Source organism: Pongo pygmaeus, chromosome 8, assembly GCF_028885625.2.
Source record: "Pongo pygmaeus isolate AG05252 chromosome 8, NHGRI_mPonPyg2-v2.0_pri, whole genome shotgun sequence".
Taxonomy (NCBI): domain Eukaryota; kingdom Metazoa; phylum Chordata; class Mammalia; order Primates; family Hominidae; genus Pongo; species Pongo pygmaeus.
In genome coordinates, this window is record NC_072381.2 from 18,012,908 (window position 1) to 18,034,424 (window position 21,517).

Sequence of the window (21,517 nt, forward strand, 5' to 3'; positions counted from 1 at the left end):
TTATTAGCTATGACCATTTAGGCAATATATCTGCAACATCAAGTACATGTTTGGTTCATAGGATGCTTTCTATAAAGTGGAACTATTATTAGTTTAAGTAAAACAGCAAAAGGATATTGCATGGATACCTCTAGTCACATATAAAAATAAAGTTTGATTCTAGTCTAAATAAGTTTTGAGAATTCTTGTAAAATAGAAATACATTTTTTAAAATAATGTTTTAAAACATAAACATATGAATCTAATTTAACTATTTTTCTCTTTGCCAGGGTTTTGGAATGACATTAACTGTGGCTATCCAAATGCCTTCATTTGCCAGCGACATAACAGTAGTATCAATGCTACCACAGTTATGCCTACCACACCCTCGGTCCCATCAGGGTGCAAGGAAGGTTGGAATTTCTACAACAACAAGGTACTAGGAAAATTAGTTGCAATCTTGGCACTGATCAGTATGGAGAGTGATGCAAATCTTTCAGCTCAAAGTTAACTTTTTGCTAGCCTCATCACTTTAGAAAATTTTTGGCAAGAATAGGTGAAAATTCGCGTGACAAACTCTTTATGGAAATTGAGAGCATACTTGAGATATTATCCACATTGATGTATCCTTTCTCCCAAGGGAGAATAAAACTTTGCAAAGAAAGTGAGTGGGTCATAAAACTAACAATTTTTTAAATCTCCAGTTGGTGGTGAGAAAATTCTGATTTAGCTATAATCTTCATGAATAATTTTGCTTTTTGTAGAGCAAAGTTGATCATCTTTACTTAACCCCTATGGTTTTTCTTTTTTTTTTTTCCACCCCTCTTCCATCCCAGTGTTTCAAAATCTTTGGATTTATGGAAGAAGAAAGAAAAAATTGGCAAGAGGCACGAAAAGCTTGTATAGGCTTTGGAGGGAATCTGGTCTCCATACAAAATGAAAAAGAGCAAGGTGGGCAGGCCATTTGCAATTAGATGTGCATTTAAATATGGAATTTTGACTGCAAAATGGTAAAATATTGCTGACAGTAACTGACTTTTTGGTTTTCCACTGTAAAAGCTAAAAAAGTGGAAAAAATCAAATGCCTATTGAAAACTATTTTATTCAATTATAGCACATATTAAGCTGTTTATTTTATATAAAGTCATCACAACTCTAAGAAGCAGGTATCATGACCCCATTTTGTGAGTGGGGAAATCGTGCATAGACAGCTTTGAGTGAAGGAGCTTGCCTGTTAAGCAGTAGAGCTGGGAGTGAAACCTAGGTTTGTCCAGCTTTCTACCAAATCAGTTTGCTCCCAAAGAGTCAAAGAAGAGTACTTCTAAGAATAAGATGAAAAATTGCTGCTTTCTCATTTATTGCTCTTCTAGTCACTTGATCATAGAACTTGTAATGCAACATAGTTAATATTTTAAATATGAACTTTGAACAAATTTCGATTTTTCTTTTTTGAAACAAGGTCTTACTCTGTTGCCCAGCATTATAACTCACTGAAACTTCGAACTCCTAAACTCAAGCAATCCTCTTGCCTCAGCCTCCTGAGCAGCTAGGGCAGGCCTGGGCCACGATGCTCGGCTAATTTTTTTTAAAAGTTATTTTTTGTTGTTTTTGTTTTTGTTTTTGTTTTTTGTAGAGATAGAGTCTCACTATGTTGCCCAGGCTGGTCTTAAACTCCCACCTCAGCCTCCCAAAGTGTTAGGATTAGAGGTGTGAGCCACCATACCTGGCTTTGAAATATTTTTTGATAAAACATGAAAATAAGCCAGAACTATGTTGGAGAATATTCACCATATCCATAGAGCAGATGGTAAAATTCATGATATTGTCGTCAAAAGAAAGGTACCCACCATTTCTGCATGATCTTTCTGTGGAGGCATCCACTGAAATAGGTATCAGGTTAAATTGTGACTTGCCCTTTGAGGAGGGTGTTGACCAACTGCAGGAGATTAAGATTAAACTGATGAAAGGTTTCGAAATCACTGCAAGTGAGTCAGAGTTGAAAGACCCTCAAGTTATACAGCTTGGAAAAGAGAGGATGTGGACTTTGAAGGATCACCCTGTGTCACCTCAGATAGAAGACCTGGAACCAATGAGTGACGGTCACAGGGAAATAGATTTAGGCTCAAAATTAGGGGGCCATTGTTACAGAACTGATTGGATAGACTGCTTCATGAGTAAGTTGAAATTTCTAAAGGGCTGTGAAAATGCTTACACTGGAAGATACTCAAATGGATGCTAGAGCATCCTGTATGTTGGCTGGTATGTAGTATAGAAGATGCTCAACAGTTGTTTGTTGTATATATAACTTTATAAGGACATGGTAGGAGACACATGGACTGAATGTTCTGTAAGCTGTCTTTTGGTTCTGAGATTCTTTGACTTCTAGAATCATTTATTTCAAAAATGATGTGAGAAATAAAATAGAAGAAAAACATAGGAAATAAGAAGGCACTAGAAACATGTAGGGTGCTCTCTCAAAAGTTTATTTGGCTTTGTGAATGCCGCCATGTGCTCTCTGAGAACACATTGTACAATAAATCCCAACCAAGCTTTTACTGAGAACGTTTGACAAGTTGAGCAATTTGTCAGGCGCTGAAAGAAAAGAGTCAAACCAAAGCACACAGTACAAGAACATAACATTCACATTTCTCCAACTGGCCTACCCCATTTTGGGCTTAGCTACCCAGCAGAGAAACACAATAATTGATTTCCCCTCTTAACCACAAAGTGCTGATTCCTGGCACAATGAAATTGAAACTGGATAATAGAGATGTGCAGAAGGAATCAATTTGCAGATAAAATAACATTATTCCTGGCAAAACAGGCACACGTCGTTGAATTCTTATTGTGGTTGTTGGCAGAAAAAAAGTGCTGAATCTTGGCAGGTAGAGCTTTTCCATGTTTCATTTCAAGCTGGGGATGAGGCAAAAGTTACGATCTTATTTGGAAAACAAAATAAAATCAAAACAAATATCTACCCATGCTCTTTTCTTTTTAGAGATAGGGTCTCGCTTGATCACCCAGGCTGGAGAGCATTGATGTGATTATAGCTCACTCCAGCCTCCAACTCCTGGGCTCAAGTAATCCTCATGTCCCAGGCTCCCAAGTAACTGGGACTACAGGTGTGCACCATCATACCTGGCTAATTTTTAAATTTTTTTTGTAGAGAGAGGGTCTTGCTATGTTGCCCAGGCTGGCTTAAAACTGCTGACCTCAAGTGATCCTGCCACCTTGGCCTCCCAAATTGTTGAGATTACATGTGTGAGCCACCATATCTAGCTGTACTCATGCTCTTTTTCTTTTCTGAAAAACGTTGGAAGAGTTTTTTTCTTTTTTTTTTAAATCCTTAGTTAATTGAGAAAAACAGAAGTCTCTGAGATGGTAGCTGCCTCTTCTACTCTGCAGAAAGAGTAAGCGTATAGCAATGGAATTGCTTGAAATTCTATGAAATTGTTCATGAATACACAGATAGTTACATCTCTGCAGATTTCTATTTTGCATTTTCTATAAGTAACCCTGAATGCTTAGTCATTCTATTTCCTATTTATGTTCAGCAGATGTGTTTAAGTGTAAATGTTTGCAAAGTATTGTTCAGTAGAGTAGGTACTTGTCGGTCTAGGAGTTAATGGCTCAGGTAGTGGTGTTGGCCCCAGATGGCAGCTGCCATGGGAGGCCTGGAGGTACGCTGAGGGAAGGGGAGGGGCACATGTACAATTCAACCTTTTATGTCTCTTGGATGTTTGCCACCATCCTCTTGGCCACGGAATTGATAAGCAAGAAGCCATATTCCATAGTCTCATCCGGTGATGTGAGCACTTTATTATTGATTGATTTGTGTAGCGATGGGGTCTCCCTCTGTTGCACAGGCTCAAGTGCAGTGGCACAACCATGGCTGTCTGCAGCCTCGACCTCCTTGGCTCAAGCAATCCTCCTGCCTCAGCCTTTTGAGAAGCTGGGACTACAGGCGCATGCCACCGATGCTTTGTTAATTTTTGTATTTCTTTGTAGAGACAGGGTGTCGCCATGTTGCCCAGGCTGATCTTGAACTCCTGGCCTCAAGCAATCTTGCTGCCTCTGCCTCGCAAAGCGCTAGGATTACAAGCACCAGCCACCATCCCCAGCCCCTGATGTGAGCATTTTAGCATCAGGATGGTACCCTAGATCCAAGCACACTGAGTAGATGGGCAACTGATCTCAGGGATTTCTCCCCCACCTCCCCAAGAGGAATCTCAATTGGGAAACTTTTGGTTTGGCAATCTGAGATACTGATAATTTGACAGCTGTATCGGTCTGTTCTCACGCTACTATTCAGAGCTGCCGGAGACTGGGTAATTTATAAAGGAAAGAGGTTTGATTGACTCACACTTCCACATGGCTGGGGAGGCCTCAGGAAATTTACAGTCATGGTGGAAGGGGAAGCAAACATGTCCTTCTTCACATGGTGGCAGGAGAGAGAAGTGCAAAGCAAAGCATTAAAAGATAAAACCATTAGCTCTTGTAAGAACTCATCTCATTCACTATCATGAGAACAGAATGGGAGAAACCTCCCCCATGATTCAATTACCTTCACCTAGTCCCACCCTTAATACATGGGAATTATTACAATTCCAGGTGAGATTTGGGTGGGGACACAGAGCCAAACCATATCAACAGACTAATGATTCTCGTTTTGACAGTTTTTATTTTTTCAGAACTGTCTGGGTTAAGATTCCTTTGTCCCGTAGTTATTATATAAATCAGATTATCTTATTTACAGAATCAGGACAGCCGCTAATCCAGACGGTGACTTTCTGTGAATTAGAAAAGTTGTGGTTGTAGGCAGCCACAACCCAGATAGGGGTGCACAGAATGGAGCCCTCGGGCAGGGTGCAACTTGCACAAGTGTCTTCAGTGGCCTAGATAAAACCTAGACTTTTATTGTATGAAACTTTTCAAAGTCCAAAGCTCAAGTGACAACACAATGCTGATATTAGAATGTTTGTGTGTTCATGAGTGTTTTTAAGTAACAATGACACAAGTCACATGGTAAATATTTTGAAATTCATATATTTTGAATATTTTCCATATTTTGAGTATTAACCCTCAAAGTTTAAAATTATTTCATGAAATTTTCTTTCAGCATTTCTTACCTATCACATGAAGGACTCCACTTTCAGTGCCTGGACTGGGCTGAATGATGTCAATTCAGAACACACGTTCCTTTGGACGGATGGACGAGGAGTTCATTACACAAACTGGGGGAAAGGTTACCCTGGTGGAAGAAGAAGCAGTCTTTCTTATGAAGATGTAAATATCAGATTCAGGTCACCTCTCTACACACCATCAGCTTGCACAGGGTTATCATCTTATTGATTACTCTTCCATGAAAGAATCTACCAGAATACTCCTTGATCTGGTCTATGCTTGCAGATTTTACCTATTTCAGACTGAGCTGACTTTGAGGGAGGGAGTATAAATTCAGTTAAAAAATCTTTGGCTTGGGGAAGTGGCAATAGTGAGAGGTCAGGAAACCCAGTTCCATTCTGAGCCTAACTTGTAGTCAAAAGAAACACTTCAACCTAGAGTTATCAGCTTTCTTTGTATCACCTTCCCCTTATCCCTTGTAACTGTTTTAGTATTTGGGGTGTAGGCCTGGAAGCTACTACTGCTTCTAAAGATCACATATCATCATCCATCATCATCATCATGATCATGATCATGAGCTAATATTTGTAGACTGCTTATTATGTGCCAGATGCTTTTGTACATTAACCTGGGAGACAGATTGCTACTTTATTTTACTACTTTTATTCTTATATAATTGAACAGCCAACTTATCAACATCAACACCATGTTAGGGATTATAAAAAGTGTGAAGAAATAGAAGATTTTGTTTTTACCTTAATAGTGTGTACACTTAAACTAGACCACAAGTCTTATATAAGAAGGAAGATAGGAAAGAAATGAACATGTCTAGTGACAGGATCAGCTATAAACACTGTAGTAGCTAAGAGGAAAGAAACTCACTGTGGGATGGGGTGATTTAATCAGTCGACATACATCTATGGTGTCCTATGTGCTAGACACTGTCTGCATGACATGGTGGAGGGAAGAAATATAAAAAAGAATCAACTACGGGTGTTTCCTTCCTTCCTTCCTTCCTTCCTTCCTCTCCCTCTCCCTCTTTCACTGTCCTTTTCCCTCTCCCTCTTTCACTCTCTCAGTCTCTCACCCTATCGCCACCCTGTTGCCCAGGCTGTAGTGCAGCGGCATGATCTCGGGTCCCTGCAGTCTCCACCTCCCAGGTTCAAAGATTCTCCTGCCTCAGCCTCCCAAGTAGCTGGGATTACAGGTGCCCACCACCATGCCTGACAAATTTTTGCATTTTTAGTAGAGATGGGCTTTTACCGTATTGGCCAGGGTGGTCTCCAACTCTTGACTGCGAGACACCCACCTGCCTCGGCCTCCCAAAGTGCTGGGATTACAGGCATGAGCCACCACGCTCAGCCAGGTTTTTGTTTCAAGAAATTTAAAACATAATAATTAGGGGAACTTAGCAAAAGGATGAGAAAGGCCATGTTAGATGGTCAAGGTGGGCAGTCTTCAAGCAAGAGATACATGATGTGTTTGGGCAAATGGAGTAAATGGCTTTGAATACAGCAGGAGTTTTATCCAGAAAAAGAAGTAGGAGTAAGCTTCAAAAGGTGGGAAATAGAATTTAGAGAAATGTAGATGCCCTGTGATGAAGGCTGAACTTTGTTGAATAAGCAACAACAACAACAACAACAAAAAAAACCAGTGGAAAAATGACCTATTCAAAATGGCGTTTTTATGACCATTAATAATTTGGTAGCTATTTGCCGGGTGAATACATTCTGGTGATGGAGCCAGACAGCAGCCCATAGGGTTGCTCTGTCTGTGAAGTAGCCATGCTTTTGTTTCTTTACTTCTCTAATAACATTGCTTTTACTCTAGATAAAAAATAACTGGTGGTCAGGAGATTGAGACCATCCTGGCTAACATGGAGAAACCCCGTCTCTACCAAAAATAAGAAAAAATTAGCCGGGCGTGGTGGCGGGCGCCTGTAGTCCCAGCTGCTCGGGAGGCTGAGGCAGGAGAATGGCGTGAACCCGGGAGGCGGAGCTTGCAGTGAGCGGAGATCGCGCCACTGCACTCCAGCCTGGGCGACAGAGTGAGACTCCGTCTCAAAAAGAAAAAGAAAAAAAAAACCAAAAACTGGTGATGGGTAAATAATTTTCTGTGGAGAAATTCTTTCATTTTCATGATACCAATGAGGGCTGAAGACTTACTGAAGAAGTGAAAGTAGAATGGAGCGAGAGACAGCATTAGCTTAGACAGATTTAATGGATGAGAGGCGAATTTCTTGTAAATCAAAAACATTCATTATTGCACATATTTTTGTGGTTTTTAGAACATAAAGAAAGGCAGAAACAATAAAAGCAAACCAACAAACAAAATCTGTAATCTCACCAATTCACCAAACAACAGTGCTCATTTTTTGTTGAATTTTTCTCCCAGACTTTTTCATAGTGCATATAAACAGATAAAGTTTATATTTCACAAAAATGGAATCAAAATACACATAATACTTTTTATTTTATTTTGTTTTTTTGAGATGGAGTCTCATACTGTCTCCCGGCAGGAGTGCAATGGCGCCATCTTGGCTCACTGCAACTTCCACCTCCCGGGTTCACGTGATTCTCCTGCCCCAGCCTCATAAATAGCTGGGATTACAGGTGCACACCACCACAACTGGCTAATTTTTTTGTACTGTTAGTAGAGACGGGGTTTCACTATGTTGGCCAGACTGGTCTCGAACTCCTGACCTCGTGATCCACCTGCCTTGGCCTCCCAAAGTGCTGGGATTACAGGCGTGAGCCACTGCTCCCGGCAATAGTTTTTTAAAAACAATTTCAGGACTTTAAAATGGAGAGGATTAAATATAGTTAGAAAAAGAGAATGGGAGAGAACTTTTAATATGTGTTTTATGGTGGATATATGCTTGGATTGTAACAGGTTTTCTGGATCAGAGACTCTGAGCCAGGCTAATGGGGGGTAAAAATAGTTAAGAAAGGAAATAGGGTGAGTGGAGAACTTTTGAAATGTAAGTTTCAGGTTGCTTGATAGTTGTAGCACATGAGATGAAGACACTGCAGGTTGACAAGATGTCTGTGGCAGGAGTGTAGGCTGTGATTCACTGTAGCTCAAGGGATGGGTTGAAGATGTGCTGACTTCACAGTGACATGTCTCTTAAGTACTTTCATTCAGAAAAAGTGCAGTCACCTTTTTTCGGTTGTCTTTGTGTATCACTATTAGTGTATTATTATTGACTTAACATTTTCTTTAATTTCTAGGTGTTTTGGAATTTTCCAACTGTTACTGATTTCTAGTTTAATTCCATTGTGGTCTTAGAGAATATGTGTTTTCTATTCTTTTAAATTTGTTAAGGCATGTTTTATGGCTCAGAATATGGTCTATCTTGGTGAATGTTTCATGTGATCTTGAGAATAATATATATTCTACTGTTATTGGATAAAGTAGTTTACAGATGTCAATGAGATCTGGTTGATTGATGGTGCTGTCCAGTTTAACTATGTTCTGACTGATTTTTTGCCTGCTGGATCTTTCTATTTTTGATAGAAGAGTATTGAAGTCTCCAATTCTAATCATGGATTTATCTATTTATCTTTGCAGTTCTATCAGTTCTCACTTTACATATTTTGATGCTCTATTGTTAGCCACATACACAGTAGAGACTGTTATGTCTTGGTGGAGAATTGTCCGCTAGATCATTATGTAATGTTCCTCTTTACCTCTGGTAACTTTCCTTGCCCTATAGTCTGCTCTGTCTCAAATTAATATAGCTGGTCCAGCTTTCTTTTGATTAGTGTTAGTATAGCGTATCTTTCTCCATTTTTCTTCACTTTTAACTTGTGTATCTTTATATTTAAAGTGAATTTCTTATACCAATACATGAATCTTTGTCTATTAATTTGTGTAGTTAGACCATTAACATTTAAAATGATTGTTGATATAGCTGGGTTAACATCTATCATATTTGCTATTGTTTTCTGTTTTTATTCTGTATGTCATTTTTTTGTCTTCCACTCTTTCTTGCCTTCTCTGGTTTTACTTCAATATTTTGTATGATTTTATTTGTTCTCCACTCCTAGCATACCAATTATACTTTAAGAAAGCTTTTTTCTTTTCTTTTTTATTTTTATTATAAATAAGGATGGGGTCTTTCTGTGTTACCCAGGCTGGTCTTGAACTCTTGGGCTCAGGCAGTCCTCCTACCTTGGCCTCCCAAAGTACTGGGATTACAGGCATGAGCCACCACTCTTGGCCTAAAACAAAAACAGAAACAAACTTTCTTTAGTGGTTGCTCTTGAGTTTGCAGTATACATTTACAACTAATCCAAGTCCTTTTTCAAACAGCACATAAGAAAGTATCTCCTATTTCTTCCTCCTCTCCCGTGTAACTTTGCTATAATTCATTTCACTTATCCATAAGCTATTATCACCAAATGCATTATCACCAAATACATCGCTGTCCACTTTTTACATTAGAGTCCTTAGTATATTATTCATAGTTGTTTAACAACGACTATAGTTGTTTGAACAAACCGGTATCTGTTAGATGAATTCAGAATAAGGAAAATGAAAAATTCTATTTTTCTTTCATGTATTCCTTCTCTAATGCTTTTCATTTATCTATAAAGACCGGAGTTTCTGACATATATAATTTTCCTTGTTTTTTTCCTTTTAACATTTCTTTCAAGCTAAGTTTACAGGCAACAAATTTTCTCAATGTTTGTTTGTCTGAGAAAGCCTTTGTTTTCTTTTCACTTCTTAAGGATAATTTCACTGGAGACAGAATTCTAGGTTGGTGGGTTTTTTCTTTCAGCACTTTAAATATTGCATTCCACTCTACTTGCTTGCATGGTTTCTGAAAAGAAATCCAGTGTAATTACTATTCTTGCTTCTTTATAGATCAGATTTTTTTTTGGTCTGGCATCTTTCAAGATTTTCTCTTCATCTTTGATTTTCTGCAGTTTGAGTATGATTTGTTTAGATGTTGTATCTTAGTATTTATCCTGCCTGAAGTTCTCTGAGCTTCCTGGATCTGTGATTTGCTGTCAGTCGTTAATTTTGGGAAATTCTAAGTCATTATTGCTTCAAATTATACTTCTTCTGTTCCTTTCTCTCATTTCCTTGGCCACACCCAGTGAGCCTATCAGAGATAGTCTTCATTTCTGTTAAAGTGTTTTTGATTTCTAGAATTTCCTTTTGATCCTTTCTTAGCATTTTCATCTCTCTGCTTACGTTACCTACCCAGTCTTGCTTGTTGTCCACTTTTTACGTTGGAGCCCTTAGCATATTATACACAGTTGTTTAAATTTTTGATAATTCCACTATCTTTGTCACATCTGAGTCTGCTTATTATGCTTGCTCTTCGCTTCAAACTGTGTGTGTGTTTTTAAAAAATCTTTTAGTGTGTCTTATATTGTTATGTTGAAAGCTGGGTATATATTATAGTGCAGGGGTCTGCAACCCATGGATCGCAGATGGGTGCCAATCCATGGCCTGTTAGGAACTGAGCCTCACAGCAGGAGGCAGGCGGCAGGTGAGTGAGCGAAGCTTCATCTATATTTACAGCCATTCCCCGTCACTCGCATCACTGCCTAAGCTCCGCCTCCTGTCAGATCAGCAGCGGCATTAGATTCTCATAGAAACGTGAACCCTATTGTGAACTGTGCATGCGCGGGGTCTAGGTTGTGCGCTCCTTATGAGAATCTAATGTCTGATGATCTGTCACCGTCTCCCATTACCCCCAGATGGGACCATCTAGTTGCAGGAAAACAAGCTCAGGGCTCCTACTGATTCTGCGTGAGGGTGAGTTGTATCACTGGTTTTATTTATTTATTTATTTATTTTTGAGATGGAGTCTCACTCTGTCGCCTAGGCTGGAGTGCAGTGGCGCGATCTCGGCTCACTGCAAGCGCCACCTCCCGGGTTCACACCATTCTCCTGCCTCAGCCTCCCGAGTAGCTGGGACTACGGGCGCTCGCCATCACTCCCTGCTAATTTTTTGTATTTTTACTAGAGATGAGGTTTCACTGTGTTAGGCAGGATGGTCTCGATCTCCTGACCTCGTGATCTGCCCGCCTCGGCCTCCCGAAGTGCTGGGATTACAGGCGTGAGCCACTGCGCCCGGCCCTCATTATTTTATTACATATTACAATGTAATAATAACAGCAATAAAGTGCACGATAAGCGTAATGCGCTTAAATCATCTCGAAACCACCCTCCACCCCAGGCTGTGGAAAGTTTGTCTTCTATGAAACTGGTCCCTGGTGCCAAAAAGGTTGGGAACTGCTGATGTAGTGGATAAAGGGAACAGAGGTAAATAGACATTTAGTGTGAGGTTTCATGTTTATTTAGCTACGAGTTAGGCTGTGTTTGCTGTTTGCTGTCACTTTAGGTGTCAGAGGTTAAAATCTCTGGTGTCCTTGTTTCTGTCTCTCCTGTTGTCTTCGGGTTCTCCTAAAGACTTCTTAAATAATGTCAGAGAGGCACAGTTCTTCGGCTGTATCTGCCTGTTATCATACGGGAGCCCCAAGGATATGGTGGTAAGATATTGAGGAGGGGAAGTATTTCGTAGTCCTGTGATGGGGACTCTGACTTTTAGGGAATCTGTGCTGTGACCTTAGAAAGGGCTTCTCAGTTTTGTTTTGTTGCTTTTTCCTTTTAGGTGAGACAGGAAAGCTAGAGAGGCTGGAGTTGAGTATTTCTTTTCTCCTAGGTTAGTTAACATGTGGTGAAACCGCAGTCAGTTAGGCACTGGTAAACCTGTTGCTCTTGAGTGCTGGTGTTATTAAGAACAGAATGAAAGCTCTGTCGTATTTAAAAATGGCTCTTTTCCCACCTCTCCTGTTGGAAGCAAGAGGAGATTTTTCTCCAGTCTGCACTGTAAGAATCTGGTAGGACTCACGGAAGGAAAACTCACAAAACTCTGCAATCTCTCTAGGACTGCCTCCCCAAGCACTCCTCTGCCAACAGTTTTTAATTTTCAAACTTGTCCACACTGAACATCCAGCAATGTGTCAATGACATTTACTATCTCCTACCTCAATACTGGTTCCCGTTTTCTGCTCCTGGGCTTCTGCTCTGGTCAGTTCTGATTTCCTATATCCATCAGTCCGTTTCTCCAATCTGGGGGGCAGCTGTTTGTCTTGTGACCTCCTTTTCCAATGCATTTAAAAGAAGTTGTTGATGTTCAGCTTTTCTAGCCATTTTCTTGCATTGTGGATGGCAGTCACAACTTCCAAGCTTCTTACATATCAAAGTAGACACTTAAGTCCTCCGCATTTTCTTTAAGTGTACTCCTTTTTTTTTTTTTGCTTACATTTACTTTAAAAGAAAACTTCCTTTTAGAAGAAAGTAGAAAATTGATATAGTCACCATAAATAGAAGATAACCGGCCAGGCGTGGTGGCTCATGACTGTAATCCCAGCACTTTGGGAGGCTGAGGTGGGCAGTTCACGAGGTCAAGAGATCGAGACCATCCTGGCCAACATGGTGAAACCCTATCTCTACTAAAAGTACAAAAATTAGCTGGGCGTGATGGCACACGCCTGTAGTCCCAGCTACTCGGGAGGCTGAGGCAGAAGAATTGCTTGAACCCAGGAGGCAGAGGTTGCAGTGAGCCAGGATTGCGCCACTGCACTCCGGTCTGGCGACAGAGCGAGACTCCATCTCAAAAAAAAAAAAAAAAAAAAAATAGAAGATAACTGTGAAAATAAACATAGCAAAATTTGGGGGCTCCAGCAAAAAAGCAAAATGATTTGACCAGGTCTCTTGTCTTTATTTCTGGCTTCCCACAGCCCTTCCCTCCCTCCCTCCCTCCCTTCCTTCCTTCCTTCCCTCCTTGATTCCCAAGGTCTTGTTCTCTCAGCAAGGCTGGAGTGCAGTGGTATGGTCATAGCTCACTGCAGCCTCAACCTCCCAGGCTCAAGCGATCCTCCCACCTCAGTCTCCTGAGTAGCTGAGACCACAGGCATGCACCACCATGCCCAGCTAATTTTGTTTATTTTTTGTAGAGTTGGGGTCTCCCTATGTTGCCCAGGCTGGTCTTGAACTCCCAGGCTCAGGCGATCTTCTAGCCTTGGCCTCTCAAAGTGCTGGGATTACAGGTGTGAGCCACTGTGCCTGGCCTTCTCTTACTTTAAATGAGCAAAATACCATATTTCAAATTAAAGTATAGATTGTACATTGAAATGGGGCAGGCAGCATGTGTTTCTCTCACCTCTACTCCCACAGGACCAGATATGAGGATTAGAATGGAAATAATGGCATTTCAGAAAAAAAAAACTGAGATATATTTAGTACACAAAGGAAAGAAGGATTTGGAATGGCAAACACATTCACAACCAAACAAATATAATATTGTTCAAGTCCTGGCATACTCCCCTGTAAGATTATAAATAAGATGTGAAACTTTCTGGCTATACCAGCCACATACTATGAATCTATAATAATACTTTTATAAATTTAACAATGAAATATATAGATCGTACTCATTTCCCTTTAAAAATATGGTACCTACTTTTGGGTTTGAATACTGGTAATTAGTATGGAGAGGATACTGTGTTCTCCTACTTTCTTTGGTTTGTAAGTTTTTATAGTGATTGATAAAAGGTCTGATAGCAAAATTTCTCAGTCCTGTCTCCAAAATTTATCCAAATCAGTTGGGTTTTTGATTCATATAGTGAGAGTTCAAATGTGGAAGATATGCATAGTAGGTAGAGTTGGGTAGAAAGTAATGATGGATTGAGCATATCTTAAGTTAGGACAATCTTAAAATTTGGAAATCAGGGATAATGAAATATTTTTTTGCTTATTAATGAATTGATTTCAATAGTCGTTGATTTATGATTGTTTTCTTTTTCTTTCTCCATAAATATACAGGCTGACTGTGTTGTTATTATTGGAGGTGCATCAAATGAAGCAGGAAAATGGATGGATGATACCTGTGATAGTAAACGAGGCTACATATGCCAGACACGATCTGGTAAGTTCTACCAAACCTCACCTTCCTGAAAGAGCTGGGTTTTTTTGTGGTTTTTTTTCACTTTTTTTTTTCTTTCTTTTTTTTTTTTTTTTTTTGAGGCAGAGTCTCACTCTGTCGCCCAGGCTGAAGTGCAGTGGTGTGATCTCAGATCACTGCAACTTCTGCCTCCCAGGTTCAAGCAATTCTCCTGCTTTAGCCTCCTGAGTAGCTGGTATTACAGGCACGCACCACCCTGCCTGGCTAATTTTTGTATTTTTTGTAGAGATGGGGTTTTCCATGTTGCCCAGGCTGGTCTTGAACTCCTGACCTCAGGTGATCTACCTGCCTCGGCCCCCCAAAGTGCTAGGATTACAGGAGTAAGCCACTGTGCCTGACCTCACTTTTATTTTATTTTATTTTACTTTAAGTTCCAGGATACATGTATAGAACATGCAGGTTTGTTATATAGGTATACGTGTACCATGGTGGTTTGCTGCACCTATCAACCTATCACCTAGCCCCACATGCATTAGCTCTTTGTCCTGATGAAGAGCTGTGTTTTTAACTGTACTTTAAAATATATAATCATGGTTGGGCACTGTGGCTCATGCCTGTAATCCCAGCACTTTTGAAGACTGAGGTGGGTGGATTGCTTGAGCCCCTGCATTTGAGACCAGCCTGGTTAACACAGTGAAATCCCATTTCTACAAAAAATACAAAAATTATTTTGTACTTTTACAAAATTATTTGATTTTTGTAGCTGGGACTACAGGTGTGGTGACTTATGCCTGTAGTCCTAGCTACTTGGGAGACTGAGGTGAGAGGATCGCTTGAGCCAGAGAGGCTGAGGCTACAGTGAGCTATGATTGTGCTACTCACTCCAGCCTGGGTGACAGAGTGAAACCCTGTCTCACAAAAATAAAAATAAAAACAAAAATAAAATAAAATAAAATATATGATCATTCCCTTGCATAGCAACAGGTTTGATTGTTGCTTTAATCCATGGAAGCCTGTGACAGACAAAAAGGGTAATATTTTCTATACTTAATTCATGAATCTGCTTTTTTTTTTTTTTAAAACCAGACAGTTTTGGGCAGACTAAACCTGTCACTAAAACTTTCTATTAGAAATGTGGGATATTTGCTTACCTGTACCTTTTTTAAATGTCAGAATAGTAATACCTCCATTTAATTCATGTAATTTGAGAACTTTTGGCATAAAGCATCATATATGCCTCATTATTTGTCCTATGTCTTGTGTGCCTTAAACATGTGGATATATGATCTGAGTTTCTTTTTTCATCTTAGGAAGCCAGAATATGGTTAAATGAAAATAACACAGTATGCAGATATTTGCTGTCAATTAAGATGGTTTTTATACACATTTTAGTTTCTAGAGAAACTGGAATAAAAATGCCTAGTTGACAGGGCAGGTGAGCCCCAAAATTGGGGCTTAGCCCAGGAGGGTTCTTGGCTTCACCGAGGAAGGAATTTAAGGGCAAGCTGGTGGTGTTAACAACTTTTATTAAAGTGACAGTGCACAGCAGCAGCAGACATACTGCTTCTTGTGGAGTGGAGCTTATGCCATAGACAGTGAGTTCTGCACTCATATTTATACCCACTTTTAATTACATGCAAATGAAGGGGTGGGTTAGTCAGAAATTTTTGGAAAAGGAATGGTAACTTCTGGGGGCTGCCACAGTAGTGGTGGGTGTGCCTTATGGAGAGGTTTCAGCCAGTCTTCAATCTGGTCTGGAGGGAGTCCTGCCTCCTACCTCATAGCTATACAAAAGGGTCAGAAATTTAAAAATAGATTAGACAAGAGGGTCGAAGGTGGGGAGGGTTGCTGTCATCCTGAGTGGAGTTCTTAAAAGATGGGTTTGAGTTGGAAGGTACTTATTCTCCCAGACCTAAGGAATTTTTCTATACTATTTGGGAAATCAGGGAACTAATGTCAACTCATGACAATGACTGAAAACCATCTAAGATATTTTCAGATGGTTGAGAATTACTGTAGAAATCCTAACCTTCTCTTAATCCAAAAGCTGTCCCAGTGCATGTCATTTTTCTCTCTATACTACACTCTATAGCACCAGAATCTCAGGTCACCAGTAATACCAAAGCATGCCATCTTTGCCTCTGTTTTTGGGCCAAGAGGCGACACTCCTTCCAGGAGTGAATGGTGATTCACACACATTTAAAAACTTCTCTTTCTTTTCCTTATACACATACATGATAGACTATGTTGCCACAAATAAAAATCGCTTGCAAATTTTTAATGACTTAAGGAAAGATTCACAGTATTAAAGTGAAAAAAGGTAGCATATAAACGTTTATAAACTATAATTTATCACCAGGTGTGGTGTCTCATGCCTGTAATTCTAGCACTTTGAGAGGCTGAGGCAGGAGGGTTGCTTGAGGCCAGGAGTTCAAGATCAGCCTGGGCAACAGAACAAGACCCTGACTCTAAAATAAAATAAAATGAAATGAAATGAAACAAAAAAGTCGGCACTTCCGTAGTGCAGGACAAGGCCGATGGCAGGTCATGTAGGCATAAAGTGGAACACGTTGGAGAATTGGCCAGGATACACACTGGTAAACAAGGATATCTCGATCCCTAGACCAGAGTAAAGAACCAGACTGCAAATATTTTAGGTTTTGCAGGACATACAGTCTCTACTGCAAATACTCAACTCTGCTATGGTCACAGATGGTCATAGGCAATACATAAACAAATGAATGTGGCCGTGTTCCAGTAAGACTTTATTTATGGACACAAATTTGAATTTCATGTAACATCTACATGTCATGAAATATTATTCTTCTTTGATTCTCCTCTATCCCCAACCATTTAAAAACTTTTGTAGCTCATAGGATGCAAAGACAGACAACAGGTCAGATTTCATCCTCTGGCTGTTATTTGCTGACTTCTAGGGCATCAGCTAAGACAGACAGAAACAAGCTCTTTTGGGGGTCTTGACATGAAGTGGCTCAGAGTACAGGGGGCACAATGCAGTGATTAGAAACACATTCTAGGAGCTTGAGGATGAAAGATCAGAAAGCTGAAGTGATTTGGCTTGTAGGGGCTCCAACCCCAGGTCAGTTTGGATAAGATTATGGGAGGCTTTACCCATAGGCGAAGGGCATAGAAAATCATCAAGAGTAAAGCTTGATCTTGAGATCAAGGTTAAACGAACCAGGGACTTGTGTATGGCTGCATTCCAGAACCTAAACCTGTCACCTGAATGTGCATTACTCACAAGTGAAGTCAAACAGATACAAACTCATGGATCAAGTAGAACAAATGAGGGAGGAAGAGTAAGGCTTTTCTTGACCTTGACTTTTAACCTACCTTGAAAAATAAAGATTAGCAATGACACAGTCATCTATGTTGTTTAATTTGTGGGATTAAACTACGGCATTTCTTTCATCAAGATACTAGATGGGATTGAATTTGTCATATGTTTTGTTTGTTAGTTTAGAAACTTGATCATGTATTTGCCTTAATATTCTAAATATAGTTTGGAATTTAATTTGATCAGGGATACTGATGAAAAAATGTTTGTTTTCTAGTGTGAAATGGCTTATAAAATATTTCTAACAGCTGAATGTTTGGAGTTATGCTATTTTGCTTATTTTTATGATAGACGAGATACACTTGTAGTTCCTGATAGGTCTCAATTACTGTTTATTGGTAATGCTAATGAAAATAATGTTTTTATCTAGACCCTTCCTTGACTAATCCTCCAGCAACAATTCAAACAGATGGCTTTATTAAATATGGCAAAAGCAGCTATTCACTCATGAGACAAAAATTTCAATGGCATGAAGCGGAGACATACTGCAAGCTTCACAATTCCCTTATAGCTAGCATTCTGGATCCCTACAGTAATGCATTTGCGTGGCTGCAGATGGAAACATCTAATGAACGTGTGTGGATCGCCCTGAACAGTAACTTGGTAAGATGCTGGAAATATGTGCAACTTGACATGATCAGTGAATTATGGTTGAATATGATTATCTTTCTGTTTGTTCTATTGAATACTCATTATGTGTAAGAGACCGTGCTAGGCAATGTGAATGATACTAACATCAACAAGATCCAATCTTTCAGGGACGTGATGCCTTTAAGGATCTGGCAAGCTAGTGATGTGTGTCAGAAATCAAACTAAGAATTATCTGATGAATGTTAACTCTCCTATTGCATTAGACTATGAAAATTATATTCCAAATCTCAACGGTTTAATTTATTCACTTATTGCTTCAAGGTCATGATTTAACTATGGCATGAGAATTAAGAAAGCAGGTTAGGGACATAGTTGCCAGTGATGGGGATACTTTTTATTTGTTGTGGCAAGACATTCTAGACTTGTTGTAGGTCCTGAGGTTGTGGAGCTTCCATCCATTTGTGAGAAATATTTCATTGCAGTCAGTTCCTTGTATTCCATAATAGACTAAGGTTGGCAAAGACTAGGGATGAGGCAGAAAACTAAGAATGCTGATAGAGTTGCCAAATTATTCCTAAACGAGTCTTCTCTGATGCCTGGTCATCCATCTATCCTCCCTCTATTCATCCTTCTAGCTAGCCAACCAGCAAGCTTCCTAGTAGAAGTAGATGTGACAGTCAGCAACTAAGATATAAGAAGTATCAAAGAGAGGCATATAGAAAGTGTCATGAGAAGAGAGAAAAGGGACCAGTTGGGCTAGTGGGGAGGACCAAGAAGGTTCCTCAGAAAAAGTCAAAGTTTATAGATACAGTCTAGAATGGTAGAACATAAGGAAGGAATATCAAGAAGACAAAAAAAAAAAAAAATAGGAGATAAACTGGAGAGTAGATGAGTGTCACATGTTATGGAGCTCCCAAGGCCATGATGCAGAGATAGAAATTTACAATTTATACAATGAGTATTTCCTAAGTAGGGAAGTGTGTATTTAAAAGTAAGTAGTTTCAGAATGATTTCTGTGATTAAACTTAGGCAAGACATTTTTACGTCCCTGTTGACTAAGTTTTTATAATTAAGTCATTTGATAAGTCATTTGTTTTCTTCTCACAGACATGTTCACAATTCTCTTATGAGTTTAAAGTAAGCTTTTATTTTTAGAAAGATTAAGTAGTTTTTCATTGTGGCAATATTTATGACTACAACAGTATTATTATCTTCCTTATTTCGATAGAGTTAATGATTATACAAGCATTATTTGATTAAATATGGTTTAATACTACAAACTTCTAATTTGAGATAACACATACTTCTAATTTTTGTCACTGGATTTTTGGCAATTGGCTTGGTAAATTAAATAATGCAGTCAAAAGGGTGATAATTGCTTGAATCTTTGAAAAATTCACCTACCTCTCATTAATATTATATATCATCTATTCTTTTTTTTTTACATATATATAATTTTTATTTGTAAATCATGCGCTATAAAGACACATGCACACGTATGTTTATCATCTATTCTTAAACAATACCTGTAAAATCTTTATTAGACTGTTAAAAGGATATTATTGATAAATAATATTTTTGATGTTTATCAATATTCTGTATGTGATCATAAATTTATTTCACTAAATTTAATAAGAAATTGACTGTGCAGGCTGGGCACGGTGGCTCACCCCTGTAATCCCAGCAGTTTGGGAGGCTGAGGCGGGCGGATCACCTGAGGTCAGGAGTTCGAGACCAGCCTGGCCAACATGGTGAAAACCCGTCTCTACTAAAAAATAAAAAATTAGCCGGGCATGGTGGCAGGCGCCTTAATCCCAGCTACTTGGGAGGCAGAGGCAGGAGAATCATTTGAACCCGGGAGGTGGAGGTTGCAGTGAGCCTAGATCGAGCCATTGCACTCAAGCCTGGGGGACAAGAGCGAGACTTCTCTGAAAAAAAAAAAAAAAAAAAAAAAAAGAAAAAAAGAAAGAAAGAAATTGACCGTGCGAGTAGACTAAAACGACTGGCTTTTTACATCATATATATGTGATGTCATATAGCTGACAGACCACCTCACTAGAATATAGCTGAAAGACTGCCTCACTAGAAATCAAGAGACCAAGGCTTCTCTCTTCCATACCCATATGACCTTAGCTAAGCCGTTTACCATTGGTGCTGTTTCAACAACAGAATAATGAGAAGATATGAAGAGATTAGTATTTCTCTCAGGGGTCCATGAATTTAATGAAAATTACTTAATTTTTATTATAATTTCAATAATAATATAAGAAATATTTGTTATGAAGATAAAACTTCTCTTTTGCCCTGAAAACCTGCAAACAAAGAGAGTTTCATGGAATAAGAGATAAATTTTTTTTTTGTTAGTGTTTTTTGAAATAACTTCCAAGGATATATTCCTGGGGATCTCTAAGAAATAACTGTTTCTAAGAAAGGCTGCATTTACTGAATTTGAGTTGACAGAAATGATTTATAGTGTTCTTTTTATTCTCAAATGTTCCAGGTTTTATGTCAAATCACAGTCTTAAATATACTTTGTATTCTTGAACTGGTTCTTTTAGTATTTTCTAAATGAAGCAAGGCTGCGTGTTAATGCTTGTTTTTGCTGTTGCAGACTGATAATCAATATACTTGGACTGATAAGTGGAGAGTGAGGTACACTAACTGGGCTGCTGATGAGCCCAAATTGAAATCAGCATGTGTTTATCTGGATCTTGATGGCTACTGGAAGACAGCACATTGCAATGAAAGTTTTTACTTTCTCTGTAAAAGATCAGATGGTAATTGAATATATAAAAACAATCAGGGGATCTGAAAATTTCTGAATAAGCTACTACATACCACTGTTGATATTATTAAACAGTAATGTATCTTGGATAGCTAAGAATAATATAGAACATACTCCCTCACCTATCAAAAGACTATCTTTATAAACCAATATACATAGATCAAAATAATGGAGATAAACATCTCCCTAGGAAATTTTGCTTACTTTTGATGTTGGCAACACATCTATATCAAAGGAATTTTGTCAGAATAAATGTAGATTCATCAGTCAATGATGGACACCATACTAGAATTCTAAATATAGCCTTTAGTTATATCCCAGGTGCTATTAATAGCTAAGAAAGAGTTGTAGGGATTAGGATCCCAGAAAAGGAAAACAGTGACTTAAAAAAGGAAAGTCACTTTACAAATTACTTTGTGGTGACTTTTAAAAAATTTATCTTTGGGCCGGGTGTGGTGGCTCACGCCTGTAATCCCAGCACTTTGGGAGGCCGAGGCGGGCAGATCATCTGAGGTCAGGAGTTCGAGACCAGCCTGGCCAACATGGTGAAACCCCTTCTCTACTAAAAATACAAAAATTAGCTGGGCATGGTGGCAGGCACCTGTAATCCCAGCTACTCGGGAGGCTGAGGCAGGAGAATCACTTGAACCCAGGAGGCAGAGGTTGTGGTGAGCCAAGATTGCGCCATTGTACTCCAGCCTGGGGGACAGGAGCAAGACTTCATTTCAAAAAAAAAAAATTATCTTCGTAGGTA

General features: G+C 39.2%; 1 protein-coding gene across 2 annotated transcripts in view; it reads left to right on the top strand.

The window, feature by feature from the left end:
• Positions 1-21,517, top strand: part of MRC1 (mannose receptor C-type 1) — a 102,897-nt gene that overhangs the window by 71,926 nt on the left and 9,454 nt on the right. For both annotated transcript variants that reach the window (XM_054435976.2, XM_054435977.2), the window contains 6 exons: positions 270-415; positions 816-930; positions 5,099-5,265; positions 13,951-14,053; positions 17,758-17,990; positions 20,590-20,755. In XM_054435976.2, the coding sequence (XP_054291951.1) occupies positions 270-415; positions 816-930; positions 5,099-5,265; positions 13,951-14,053; positions 17,758-17,990; positions 20,590-20,755 (930 nt within the window). The remainder of the gene's footprint in view (positions 1-269; positions 416-815; positions 931-5,098; positions 5,266-13,950; positions 14,054-17,757; positions 17,991-20,589; positions 20,756-21,517) is intronic.